The sequence below is a fragment of the Phalacrocorax aristotelis genome, chromosome 1, assembly GCF_949628215.1.
Source record: "Phalacrocorax aristotelis chromosome 1, bGulAri2.1, whole genome shotgun sequence".
Classification (NCBI taxonomy): Eukaryota; Metazoa; Chordata; class Aves; order Suliformes; family Phalacrocoracidae; genus Phalacrocorax; species Phalacrocorax aristotelis.
This window is the reverse complement of record NC_134276.1, coordinates 104,477,332-104,491,300: the sequence shown is the minus strand read 5'-3', so window position 1 is coordinate 104,491,300 and position 13,969 is coordinate 104,477,332. Positions and strand designations below refer to the sequence as shown.

The following is a 13,969-nucleotide window of genomic DNA, read 5'->3' as shown; positions in this document are numbered from 1 at the left end:
AACATCAATCAAGAATTGATTTTTGTTTAAGTTACATTTCAGTCTTTCATAAAATAACTTTCGTATGCTTTTGAGTACACAATGCACATGCATCTATTTAAAACAGATTTGGTAGAAAGTTGGTTTTGATGTATTTTAAAGGCAAAAAATTATACCAGTTTTAAACCTTTAAAAATCAGTATCACAAGAATTAAAGTTCCTGCATATAGGAAGTTTCACAAACCACAATCACAATGCTAATCCCCAATAACCTCTGTAGTAATTACATACTGGTGAGAAGAGCCTGGTATCTTCAAAGCTGCTCTAATTTCTTAATTTCTCCTATTTCCAAATGTAAAAGAGACCTATTTCAAATAAATAAACAAACAGATTTGTGGTTCATACCCTTGAATCATATTGCTGAAAAAAGTTCTGAAATATTCCAGCTTTGGTTCTGCAATGCCAGGAGGTACCTTGCTAATGAACGGCAAGAGATTTGGGTATATAACAGTAGCTAGCCCTCGTCCGCCTTCTCGAAGCACTGTCCACAGCTTCGGCAGAACTCCCTTTTTGGCATTTACATGACTCCAACAGTCCTACAGAAACAAATACATTTTTTGTAAATTAAATGTTGCCTAGGAGGAACTCCCAAGCTAAACATTTACCTCCATAAGGTGTAGCTGAAACAAGTTGCTGTAAAGTTTAAATTCACTTGCCAGTATTTTTAAATATTATTTTCTCCCTATTTCAGCTTGTGAATTTAAGAAGTTAACATGATAAAACTGTTTTTGTATTGTTTAAGGTCAATGGACCTTCTTTGTTAGCAAACTGTAATTAAAAGCTTCTCTTTAATACCACTCTAAGGATACTTTACAAAAATCTTTATTGTAACTGGTCCTCTATTTAATTCTGAGTTCTTATTATCAAGAATATGCAATGATTTCAAAAACCTAACTTTAGAAGCATCACTAACTTCAAAACTCCCCTCAAAAAATCTTCTGATCGTTACAAAATACCTTGGCATGTTCCCCACACACCCCAAAGTTTTTTGTCATCTAATCAGATTTATCATAGTTCCAGATACCTATATTTATAGCAAGCTGAACAAAGATCTTTTTTCCCCCCCATAAACTGTTACTGTTTATACCCACAGTTACAAAAGAGATCTGCAGCATTAAACCCTCAAAGCATCCCAGTCTATGGCAACACCACTCATCCTGCTAATAAATTCAAAGCTGGTCTTTTACTTCAAATTTAAAAAGAAAAAAAAAATTACAGAAACAAACATTTAAGTAGAAGGTGAAACAAACCAACCAAAAATGCACTGCACATTATTTTTGTAACTGTCTTTAACCAAGAAAAGGTTTTTCAGTATTATTTTACTTATAACTATTTTTAATCAAAGGGATTCAGATTAATTTAGTAAAACTTATAAACCAACCCTGGACACATGCTGGACACAATATATTTGAAAGTTACGCTAAAACCCGAAGGAAGAGAGAGCATGTAGCATTGATAAGTTCATGTTATTAATCATAGAGAAAACCCAGTCAAGCTGTTCTTCCTAATGCTACACGGAGAACAATGGCACTTGATGAAAAGCTAAATCCGAGCAAAATATCTGCCCCTTAGGTTTCCTGCATTACCTCAATAGTGGCGATAGCATAAAGTACAGCTTCCCAAAGAGCAGGACACACCACTGCATCACTGTCGTCAATGCTGAGAAGAACAGCAGGACAAACTCTTGGTGCTTCAGTTTTCACCAGCTCAGGCAAGTACTGGCAAAAAGCAGAAGCCAGCTCAAAGAAAGCTGAGCGAACCTGACATTGGCCACAGAAAAACAAAATTTTAGTCAAATGACAACACTTTGACACTACATGTTGTTTATAACATTCCTTTTGAAGTCACCATAATTTACAACATGCAGTCCCCATATTTTATCACATCAGCAAAGGCTTAAGTATTATTAAAAATAAAGGAAAATAAAGTATTCGATAAGCCTGTTTAATATTTTAAATAATTTGCTTAGTGATAAAATGCTTATCAAAAATTTTATTTTAATTTACTTCTCAAAAGGCATGTTTTCCCAGGAGCAGCTTAAAACTTTTAGCAAAATACTACCAGAAACAATTCATCGCTCTATGCACTACTGGTCTTAGCAGACCAAAGACCAACGAAATCGTTTAAAAAAATGAAAAACCAAAAGCACATGCAGCAAGCTGACACAGTTTGTGTCTTTCACATGAATTTGAAATGACAGCAGATTGCCAAGAAGTAGATGATGGTGACACGGAAGCAACAAATTAGCCTAGTGGGCAAATTTTAGAGCAATATTGTCTATTTAAGGCCTAGAAATTTGAAGGCCGTTTCAAACGTAATTCAGCAAAGTACAAAGGTCATCCCTGTAGGATACAAGTAACTAATACTTGCTTAGGTTCAGCGTATTACCTTTAACTAAAAACAACCAAAATAAAGAAGAAATTAAAAAGTCACCTGTGGTATGCTGTGTTTGCTGTATTTCCAAAATTTGTTTTGGGACAGAAGTAACATTAACTTTTCCTCCAGTGAATGCATCTCTTTCTTTGGCAACATGCTAAGCAACTTTTTTAAAGCTAACAAGGAACAGGTCAGAATCCGGAAAAATTTGGCCTCCCTTTCTTCCTCTGGTACAGTTCTCAGAAACAAAAAAGAAACAAAACAAAAAAAAGTGAACCATAAATAAATCAGTAGGCTTCTCAAGCTTTTCTAAACTAAACGTTCTTCAGCTTTTCTGTGTTTTTTTGATTTCAGATGCCAGCAATGTAAACATGTAAATTTTCCATAGGTTCTAATGCCAGCAGATTACATTATGAACTGTTAGAAAAAGAGTTTCAAGTCATCTCATCTTCCAGCAGAAGAGCTGAAACAAGAACTAGACAACTGATAACACTTTCAAAAGTATTTATACTTAGTCCCAAAGGGAGTTGCTGGGATCTAGACTCAAATAACTATTCTGTCTCTTGAAACAAAACTAAATTCACTACCTCTAGGGACAGACAACCTAGTACAGACCAAGACTTAAACCATACACGTTAAAGCAGGCTAACATACTGGGGATCACTGAGCGTATCAGGTGTTTCTTTCAGAAGGTGATCCTGAAGTACCTAGGGGAAAAAAATACATATACACACATGAGAATCCAATATTTATATGTGAATGATATAGTCTATATATTATTCAGAAACAGCTGTACAGTAAACCTTCACAACCTCCGAGCTGAGTCTTTTAAACACATTTTAGACATGCTAGTGAACGAAAACATAATTTAATTGACGCCAGCTGAACATAGTAGCTGTGGTACTGTTTAAATCAAGACTTCATAATACTTTGTAAGTTGCATTTCCACGACATCAGGCTTCTGGTAAAAAGAAACCAAACTGAAACAAAACAAAATGGTTAAGTTTGCATATGGCAGGCCAGCAATGCAAACTTTCACCTTCTTAAATTCAGTCAATTCAGTTTCATATATGGCTAGCAGAAAAGCATTAACCTTGGACAGAAGTAAACTCGTAGAGGCTCTCTGAAACACGGCTCAGCATTCTTTAATCCTCCACCACTGCAGCTAAACTACTCCGGCATCATTATTCCATCTGTCAGCAACATTATGTGATGACTGAGCATCATTACGTAGAAATGCATACAAGAAAATTCACTTCATATTCATTCCTCTGGTTTTAGTCATTCTAACTGCAAGTCAAAACAGCAGAGGATGTGTCTTTGCCTCAGTCTCCTCTTCACATGAGCAGGAGCAAAGCATCAGGTGAGAAAGAAATTTAACCATGAAGAATAGATAGGGGCAGGATGAGTTTTAAACTTGTAATAAAATTTTACATACATTCAACACAAAGCCTTAAAGAAATACAAAAGTATAAACTCACATTAAGAATTTCATCTTTACAGAATGCTAAGGCTTCAGGTTGTTTGCTTGAAGGAAAAGCTTTTTCAAAAGCTACTTTTGCAGCAGAAGCAGCAGGGGAGTAAGTGTCACATTGAGCAATCAGCCAGTATCCCATGATACTTTTTAGGTAAGGAGCTAAGTGTTTCTTTACTTTGAGAATCAGTTGCTCAAAAGATTGCTGAGTTGCTTCTCGCACACGGCGATCATGATCCTGTTTAAGAAAAAATAAAGGAAGGAAAAAAAAAATGAAGGTTTATTGTTTTAAGAAATGTACCTCTAATGCTGGCTGTGATCAGAATTGGTGAGATTGGTCATCATCAGTAAGATCATTTGATGATCAGAAGTGATGACCAAAAAAAAAAGCTGTCTCTCAGTTTAGCCATTTTTGCAATTAATTGGGCTATATAGATCTGAAAATACACAACAACGACAATAAAAAGTCTTGGTATCCCTAGATAAGGAAGAGAGTCCTAACTTAGCAGCATATTCCTGACATGTTGTACATTGAAAATTATAACCTTTTCCTGATATTCCTAACTAGAGTTCCTATTTGCATTTTATACAAACATTTAACAGAAAGACAAAAGGCAGAAGAAACAGGAAGCCTTGAAGACTCCTTTTGGATTAAAATGACCATAAGCCTACACAAGTTCATTATCCATTATTTGCATATGAATTTACATCATCATGATTTTCTATGCTCTTGGCTCCTGAAAGAAATACTGGGAATCGCTCTAACTGATCAGAACAGTGATTCATTTTATCCAATACCACGTTTCTAACAGTAGCCAGTCCAGATAGTTTCGAGATACATTAAATATAAATATAAAAAGATCAGAAAATTATGGATTATCTGGCTACGCATGGTCTTTTCATGTTCGGAGGGGTTTTTTGTGGGTTTTTTTTGTGTTTGCTTTTTTTTTTTAAAAAATATTGTCAGGTCTGGTATTAGTCCAAGATCAAAAAGATTTATAATTATATTAACTGAACACTACATTCTCTTCAGCTCTTCTAGAATCTACATAAAATAACTTTTCATGAGAAGAAATATCTTGTCATGTTTTCAACATAAAGGTCTAAAAAACAGCTATCTCTACCCAGCAAGTACAGCCCAGGTATCAGCAGTTGAAGATTCCACCCACTGCCAATACTGAAACAGCTCCAGAATAAAGAATACTACCTTCCTTCAACTTCATGTTTTTCCTAGAGTAAGTCAGTAATTCCAACAAAGTTAGATATATCAATAAAGACTGCCTTAGAGGTTTTCACAGGAAGTATCCAGATAAGTTTTTCATTTTGATACTTTAATACTTACTAATGAGATCTTACAATAAATTCTGGGCCAGTAAGGAAGAACACCTTTAACAACTTCCGCTTCTCTCTCTTTGCACATTGTCCCAAATTCTTGCATAGCCTAAAATCAAGACATCAAGAGCATTATTTAAGAAGATATATACGTTCTGTAATTTACCAGCTCCTACCAGATACTGCAATCCTCTTTTTCAAAAATCAACTACTGTCTTGCAACTGAGCATCTATAGAGTTAATTTTGCTCCGCCAGTATTGTGTGATGGACTGCAGATCCAGCTACCTAGATACATTCATCTTCCATCCTTAAGAAAAATGTATTGTTTTCCAATTTAAAAAGTTATGCGGGACGAAGGAGACACCTACTTTTAATTTTGTTGTGATATCCCTTTTAGAAAGTTTTCGCAACACCATTCGAAAATCAGCATCCACAAGGCTGTCTATTTCCTCTGCTCCTTGTACTGCAGGAACATATCCTAGATCACTCTGAGATGTTCCAAAGCCAATAAACCCAGGCACTGTGCCACGTTCTTTGGCGAGGAGCTCTGCAGCTCGGCCACTGCTAGAAGGCTAACAAAAAAACAGGGACAGAAGTCAGTGATCTGTTTCAGTCATTTTTGTCATTTTGTCATTTTGCACAAATCATGCGTTTGAAATAATGATCCTATTTATATTGTATAATTAACGTCTTATTTAAAACAAAATCTCACAAAAAAAGGCCACTTATGCTTTAAAGTTTGACCTGGAAAATTATTCTTCTCTATAGAATGAGCATTCCCTTATCCTATAGTGATTTTAATGCCTTGGATTCGGAGAGAATTAAATAGCTGTCTACCTTGCCTGGCCTCTCAAAGGACCCTTCTGCTATGGGGTTGCTGACGGTCAAAGAACAACAGGTGCCAATCGCCATCACAACAGTGCACCGGCAGCAATATCGCACCAACAGAGACTCCCTGATTCCCATCCATGAGCTTATTCGATGACTAGAGAGCCAAGGAGTCATCAGTAAGACCCACTCACCCCTTAACAGTCCCATATGACCAGTCCGGAAGTCTAATGGAGAGTGGAGGCTAACAGTAGACTATCATGGGCTAAAAAAAGTCACACCACCCCTGAGTGCTGCTGTGCCAGACATGCTAGAACTTCAATATGAACTGGAGTCCAAGGCAGCCAAGTGGTGTGCCACAACTGATATCGCTAATGCATTCTTCTCAATCCCTCTGGCAGCAGAGTGCAAGCCAGAGTTTGCTTTCACATGGAGGGGTGTGCAGTACACCTGGAATCGACTGCCCCAGGGTGGAAACACAGTCCTACCATTTGCCATGGACTGATCCATAATGCTTTGGAACAAGATGGAGCTCTGGAACACCTTCAATACATTGATGACATCATCGTGTGGGGCAATACAGCAGAACAAGTTTTTGAGAAAGGGAAGAAAATAGTCCAATTCCTTCTGAAAGCCGGTTTTGCCATAAAACAAAGTAAAGTTAAGGGACCCGCACAAGAAATCCAGTTCTTAGGAATCAAATGGCAAGATGGACGTCGTCAGATCCAAATGGATGTGACCAACAAAATAGCAGCCATGTCTCCACCAATTAGCAAAAAGGAAACACAAGATTTCTTGGGCGTTGTGGGGTTTTGGAGAATACATATTCCAAATTACAGTCTGATTGTAAGACCTCTCTATCAAGTGACCCAGAAGAAGAATTATTTCAAATGGGGCCCTGAGCAACAACAAGCCTTTGAACAGGTTAAACAGGAAACAGTCCATGCAGTAGCCCTTGGGCCAGTCTGGGCCGGACAAGATGTAAAGAATGTGCTCTACACTGCAGCCAGGGAGAATGGCCCTACCTGGAGCCTCTGGCAGAAAGCACATGGGGAGACCCGGAGTTGACCCCTAGGGTTTTGGAGTCGGGGATACAGAGGGTCCGAAGCCCACTACACTCCAACTGAAAAAGAGGTATTGGCAGAATATGAAGGGGTTCGAGCTGCTTCAGAAGTGGTTGGTACTGAAGCACAGCTCCTCCTGGTACCCCAACTGCCGGTGCTGGGCTGGATGTTCAAACGGAGGGTCCCCTCTATGCACCATGCAACTGATGCTACGTGGAGTAAATGGGTTGCACTGATCACCCAGCGGGCTCAAGTAGGAAACCCCAGTCGCCCAGGAATCTGGGAAGTGATTATGGACTGGCCAAAAGGTAAAGACTTTGGATTATCACCAGAGGAGGAGGTGACACATGCTGAAGAAGCCCCACTCTCTAACAAACTGCCAGAAGATGAGAAGCAATACCCCCTGTTCACTGATGGGTCCTGTCACCTTGTGGGAAAGCACCGGAGATGGAAGGCTGCTGTATGGAGCCCTACATGACAAGTAGCAGAAACTGCTGAAGGAGAAGGTGAATCGAGCCAGTTTGCAGAGGTAAAGGCCGTCCAGCTGGCCTTAGACATCGCTGAACGGGAAAAGTGGCCAGTGCTCTATCTCTATACTGACTCCTGGATGGTGGCAAACGCCCTGTGGGGCTGGCTGCAGCAGTGGAAGCAAAGCAACTGGCAGCGCAGAGGCAAACCCATCTGGGCTGCCGCATTGTGGCAAGATATCGCTGCCCGGGTAGAGAACCTGGTTGTGAAAGTACATCATGTGGATGTTCACGTCCCCAAGAGTTGGGCCACTGAAGAACATCGGAACAACCAGCAGGCGGATCAGGCTGCCAAGACTGAAGTGGCTGAGGTGGATCTGGACTGGCAACATAAGGGTGAACTATTTCTAGCTTGGTGGGCCCATGACACCTCAGGCCATCAAGGGAGAGATGCAACATACAGGTGGGCTCGTGATCGAGGGGTGGACTTGACCATGGATGCTATTGCACAGGTTATCCATAAATGTGAAACATGTGCTACAATCAAGCAAGCGAAGTGGATAAATCCTCTGCGGTATGGGGGACGATGGCTGAAATATAAATACGGGGAAGCCTGGCATACTGACTATATCACATTCCCACAAACCCGCCAAGGCAAGCGCCATGTGCTTACAATGGTAGAAACAACGACTGGCTGGCTGGAAACATATCCTGTCCCCCACGCCACTGCCCAGAACACTATCCTGGGTCTCGAAAAACTAGTCCTGTGGCGACATGGCACCCCAGAGAGGATTGAGTCAGACAACGGGACTCATTTCTGAAACAACCTCATAGACACCTGGGCCAAAGAGCACGGCATTGAGTGGGTGTATCACATCCCCTATCACGCACCAGCCTCTGGGAAAATTGAAAGATACAGTGGACTATTAAAGACTACACTGAGAGCAATGGGGGTGGGACATTCAAGCACTGGGATACACACTTGGCAAAAGCCACCTGGTTAGTCAACACTAGGGGATCTACCAATCGAGCTGGCCCTGCCCAGCCAGAAATCCTACATACTCTGGAAGGGGATAGAGTCCCTGTGGTGCACGGAAAAAATATGCTGGGGAAAACAGTCTGGCTTCTTCCTGCCTCAGGCAAAGGCAAACCCATTCGTGGGATTGCTTTTGGTCGAGGACCTGGGTGCACTTGGTGGGTGATGCGGGATGATGGAGGAGTCCAGTGTGTACCTCAAGGGGATTTGATTTTGGGTGAAAATAGCCAATGAACTGAATGGTATGCTGTTAATTGCTATATAATGTTGTATGTCATCACTACTATGGTTGCTATACGCCATATCAATGGTATCACGGTGGAAATCTCCCGAACTAATAAAAAAATGAACTTTCATTGAACCAAGCAAGGTGCAGCTGAGATGGAACAAGGACTAACAGTGCAGCAGTGATGGAACAAGGACAGACTTCAGCATGCAACAATCCAACACCACACACCCCACCTCTCTGAAAGAATCGTACAATGGATGGAACCCAAAGTCATGGACTAAATGAACTCAATGGACATTTCACATACATTTTACAGGGGTGATCCATAGACTACGGGAACGATAAATGAAATCTGTATATTCTATTATATTAAAGGACTCTCCTAGCTTTCTACGCTCCGCCAGGTGCACAAGAAGCCGGGAGGGGAGGGGGCACAGCTAAGAGAGCAGATTCAAACTGGCCAAAGGGATATTCCATATCATGTAACATCATGCCCAGTATGTTAACTGGGAGGAGCTGGCCGGGGCGGGCAGGCAGCAATTGCGGCTCCGGGACGGGCAGCGTCAGTCAGAAGATGGTGAGCGGTTGTATCACTTGTGGTTCTGGTTTTTTCCCTTTTTCCATTTTCTTTTTTATGATCATTATTGCTATTATTATCATAATCAATATTATCATTATTATTCTAATTATTAAACTGTTCTTATCTCAACCCACAAGTTTCCATTTTTTGCTTTTGCTCTTCTGATTCTCCCCCCCATCCCACAGGGGTGGGGGGAGTGAGCGAGCGGCTGCGTAGTGTTCAGTTGCTGACTGGGGCTGAATCACGACACCACCTCACAACCAGCTGATGGTGTTATGTTCTCTGTGACACCTTAGAGCCCAAATACCTTTTATTTCCTAATGACCACTGCAGTTTGAGTTTGGGGTTTGAGGGGTTTTTATTAAGTAATGACAATTTGCCTAAATTTATTGTATTTTTGTGATTTTCTTCAGGTACGTAAGTCACATTTTACCTGACTACTATATCTACAGATAAGCCATTTTTTCTGCATGTGCAACCTCAACTATAAGGACATATTTCTTTGTGTTCCCTAGTCTTCTCTAATCATAGAATTATTAAGGTTGGAAAAGACCTCTAGGATCATCAAGCCCAATGGTCAACCCAACACCCCCATGGCTCCTAAACCATGCCCTGAAGTGTCACGTCTTCAGGTTTTTTGAACACCTCCAGGGATGGTGACTCCACCACCTCTCTGGGCAGCCTGTTCCAATGCCTGACTACTCTTTCAGTGAAGAAATTTTGCCTGATATCCAATCTAAACCTTCCCTGACACAACTTGAGGCCATTTCCTGTCGTCCTATCACTAGTGACTCGGGAGGAGAGACCAACACCCACCTCACTACAACCTCCTTTGAACACATGAAAAGGAGATCTGTAGCAACCCAAACACAACACTTCACCCACAATTCTCACATCCCAAGCAAGTGCCACATACAACAGACGTCACATCACTTCAGGCCCGGCGACAAGACGGAGACACCGTGACAGGTGTACTCTAAGAATCTCCACAGAAAAAAATACACTAAACGTACTCAACGATACCTCGCCGAACTTACACCCGTGGTGATTTTAGAGTTACGCCCCCCGGCCCCTGCCCCTCCCCATGAAGGGCGCACAAACGCCGGGGGAAGCCGCAGCCACCCTGCCCTGCGGCCCGGGCTCGCCCCTGGAGCCCGACGGCGGCCCCTGCCCCAGCCCCAGCCGCCGCAGCCGGACCCCGAGGCAGCACCGCCCCCCAGCGGGGCCGGGCTCCGGCGGCCCACAGACCCCTTCCCAAGGCACTGGGAAGGCCGGCCTTCACCCGCCCGCCCGTGCCGCCAGCCCCGGCCCCGAGGCCTGGGCCCCGCCGCCCTCCCCGGCCCGGCCGCCCGCCGCCACGCTGAGGCGGGAAGGTCGCCGCTGGAGCCACCGGCGGAGGCCGCGCGGACCTGGGCCCACGGGCGCGGCGGTCCCCGACCCGCGCGGCGCGCTCACCCGCAGGTTGCCCTTGGTTCGCTGCTTGTTCTTGCCCCCCATGGCGGCGGCGGCAGCAGAAGTTGGGCACCAGCCGGGAGAGGGCAGCTGCGCGGCCGGGGCGGGGGAGCGCGGCGCTTCCGGGGGGCGGGGCCAGGCGCGCGGCGCCCAAGGCAGCCTGCGGGGCGCCGTGGGTTACGGAATGACAGAGTGGCCGGAAGGGTTTGGGAGGGACATCTGGAGATCATCTTATCCAGCCCCCCTGCTTAAGCAGGCACGCAGGAACGCGTCTGGGCGGGTTTTGAACGTCTCCAGGGAAGGAGAGTCCACAACCTCCCTGGGCAGCCTGTGCCCCTGCTCTGGCACCCTCATAGTGAAGAAGTTTTTCCTCATATTGAGGTGGAACTTCCTGTGTTCCACCTTGTGCCCATTGCCCCTTGGCCTGTCGTTGGGCACCACTGAAAGAGTCCAGCCCCATCCTCTTGACACCTGCCCTTCAGATATTTATAAGCATTGCTAAGATCCCCCCTCAGTCTTCTCTTCCCCAGGCTGAACAAACCCAAGTCCCTCAGCCTTTCCTCATAAGGGAGATGCTCCAGTTCCCTGATCATCTTGGTAGCTCTCCGCTGGACTCTCTCCAGTAGTTCCCTGTCTTTCTTCAACTGGGGAGCCCAGAAGTGGACACAGTACTCCAAATGTGGTCTTACTACGGCAGAGTAGAGGGGGAGGATAACCTCCCTCGACCTGCTGGCCACACTCCTTTTTATGCACCCCAAGATACCCTTGGCCTTCTTGGCCACAAGGGCACAGTGCTGACTCAGGGTTAGCCTGCTGTCCACCAGCACTTCCAGGTCCTCCTCAACAGAGCCGCTTTCCATCAGGTCAACCCTCAACCTATACCCGTGCATGGGATTGTTCCTCCCCAGGTGCAGGACCTTGCACTTGCTCTTGTTGAATTTCATGAGGTTCCCCTCGGCCCAACTCTCCAGCCTGCCCAGGTCTTGCTGGATGGCAGCACAGCCTTCTGGCATATAAGCCGCTCCTCCCAGTTTTGTATCATCAGCCAACTTGCTGAGGGTACACTCTGTCCCTTCATCCAGGTCACTGATGACTATGTTGAACAGGACCGGACCCAGCATAGACCCCTGGGGAACACCGCTAGTTACAGGCCTCCAACCAGGCTCTGCCCTGTTGATCATGACCCTCTGAGCTCTGCTGTTCAGCCAGTTCTTAAACCACCTCACTGTCCACTCATATAACCCACACTTCCTAAGCTTACCTGTGAGGATGTTATGGGAGACAGTGTCAAAAGCCTTGTGGAAGTCGAGGTAAACAACATCCACTGCTTTCCTTTCATCTACCCAGCCAGTCACGCCATCATAGAAGGCTGTCAGGTTGGTCAAGCATGATTTTGCCTTGGTGAATCCATGTTGACTACTCCTGACAACCTTCTTTTCCTCTACATGCCTGGAGATGACCTCCAGAATGAACTGTTCCATCACCTTTCCAGGGAGGGAGGTGAGGCTGACTGGCCTAGAGTTTCCCAGGTCCTCCTTCTTGCCCTTTTTGAAGACTGGAGTGACACTGGTTACCCTCCAGTCCTCAGGCACCTCTCCTGTCCTCCATGACCTTTCAAAGATGATGGAGAGTGGCTTAGTGACAGCATCCGCCAGCTCCCTCAGCACTCATGGGTGCATCCTATCAGGGCCCATGGATTTGTAAGGATCCAGTTTGCTTAGGTGATCTCTGACCCAATCCTCCTCAACGAAGGGAAAGCCTTCCTTTCTCCAGATTTTCCCTCTCACCTCTGGGGGCTGGGATGCCTGAGGGCCAGCCTTAGCAGTGAAGATAGAAGCAAAGAAGGCATTCAGTAACTCAGCCTTCTCCACATCCTGCATCACCAGGGCCCCCACCTCGTTCAGCAGTGGGCCCACAGATTCCCCAGTCTTTCTTTTACTACTGATGTGTTTGAACAAGTCCTGGTTATCTTTGACTCCTCTTGACAGATTTAGTTCCAAGTGGGCCTTGGCCTTCCTCACTGCATCTCTGCATACCCTGACAATGTTCCTATATTCCTCCCAAGTGGCCAGTCCCTTTTTCCATATCGTGTAAACCTCCTCCTTCCATTTGAGTTTTTCTAGAAGCTCTTTGTGCATCCATGCGGGTCTCCTGGATCCTTTGCTTGACTTCTTCCTCCTAGGGATGCACCAATCTTGAGCTTGAAGGAAGTGGTCCTTGAATATTCACCAGCTCTCTTGGACCCCGCTACCTTCTAGAGCCCTAATCCATGGGGTTCCTCTAAGCAGGACTTTGAAGAGGCCACAGTTGGCTCTCCTGAAGTCTAGGGTTGTAATCCTACTTGTTGCCCTGCTTCTACCACACAGGATCCTGAACTCCACCATCTCATGGTCACTGCAGCCAAGTCTACCCCCAACCCTCACATTCTCAACCAGCCCTTCCTTGTTCGTTAGTATAAGGTTGAGCAGCACTTCTCACCTCATTGGCTCCTCCACCACCTGTGTCAAAAAGTTACCCCTGATGCTCTGCAGCAGTCTCCTGGATTGCATGCGCCTCGCTGTGTTGCTTTTCCAGCAAATATACAGGTGGTTGAAGTCCCCCATGAGAACCAGGTCCTGCAACTTCCGGCTGTCTGTAGGAGGCCTTGTTGACTTCCTTTTCCTGATCAGGTGGCCTGTAGCAAACACCTACAACAGTGTCACCCATATTTGCCTGCCCCTTAGTTTTTACCCATAAACTCTCAACTCATTCTTCCTCCACCCCCAGGCAGAGCTCAATACATTCCAGTTGCTCCCTCACATGAAGAGCAACTCCCCCACCTCACCTTGTTGGCTTGTCCTGTTGGCCTGTCTTTCCTAAAAAGCCTGTAGCCATCCATGGCAGCATTGCAGTCATGGGAGCTATCCCACCCTGTCTCTGTGATTGCAATGAGGTTGTGGCCCTGCAACTGCACACAGACCTTTAGTTCCTCCTGTTCATTCCCCGTGCTGCATGCGTTGGTGTACAGGTATTTCAGGGAGGTAATTGAGCACACAGGTATCCCTGGAGGGGTGCACGAGGACCCACTATAGACATGCACACCCTTGAGGTG

At 44.8% G+C, this 13,969-nt stretch overlaps 1 protein-coding gene across 2 annotated transcripts in view; it reads right to left on the bottom strand.

Annotated features, from left to right (window-relative positions):
* LTN1 (listerin E3 ubiquitin protein ligase 1) overlaps positions 1–11,007 on the bottom strand; it is a 35,083-nt gene extending 24,076 nt beyond the window's left edge. For both annotated transcript variants that reach the window (XM_075101348.1, XM_075101356.1), the window contains exons 1-8: positions 10,882–11,007; positions 5,591–5,794; positions 5,232–5,330; positions 3,897–4,127; positions 3,070–3,122; positions 2,473–2,653; positions 1,626–1,799; positions 385–575 (exon numbers count right to left, since the gene is read on the bottom strand). In XM_075101348.1, the coding sequence (XP_074957449.1) occupies positions 385–575; positions 1,626–1,799; positions 2,473–2,653; positions 3,070–3,122; positions 3,897–4,127; positions 5,232–5,330; positions 5,591–5,794; positions 10,882–10,923 (1,175 nt within the window). In that variant the 5' untranslated portion in view covers positions 10,924–11,007. The remainder of the gene's footprint in view (positions 1–384; positions 576–1,625; positions 1,800–2,472; positions 2,654–3,069; positions 3,123–3,896; positions 4,128–5,231; positions 5,331–5,590; positions 5,795–10,881) is intronic.
* Positions 11,008–13,969: the final 2,962 nt, after the last annotated feature.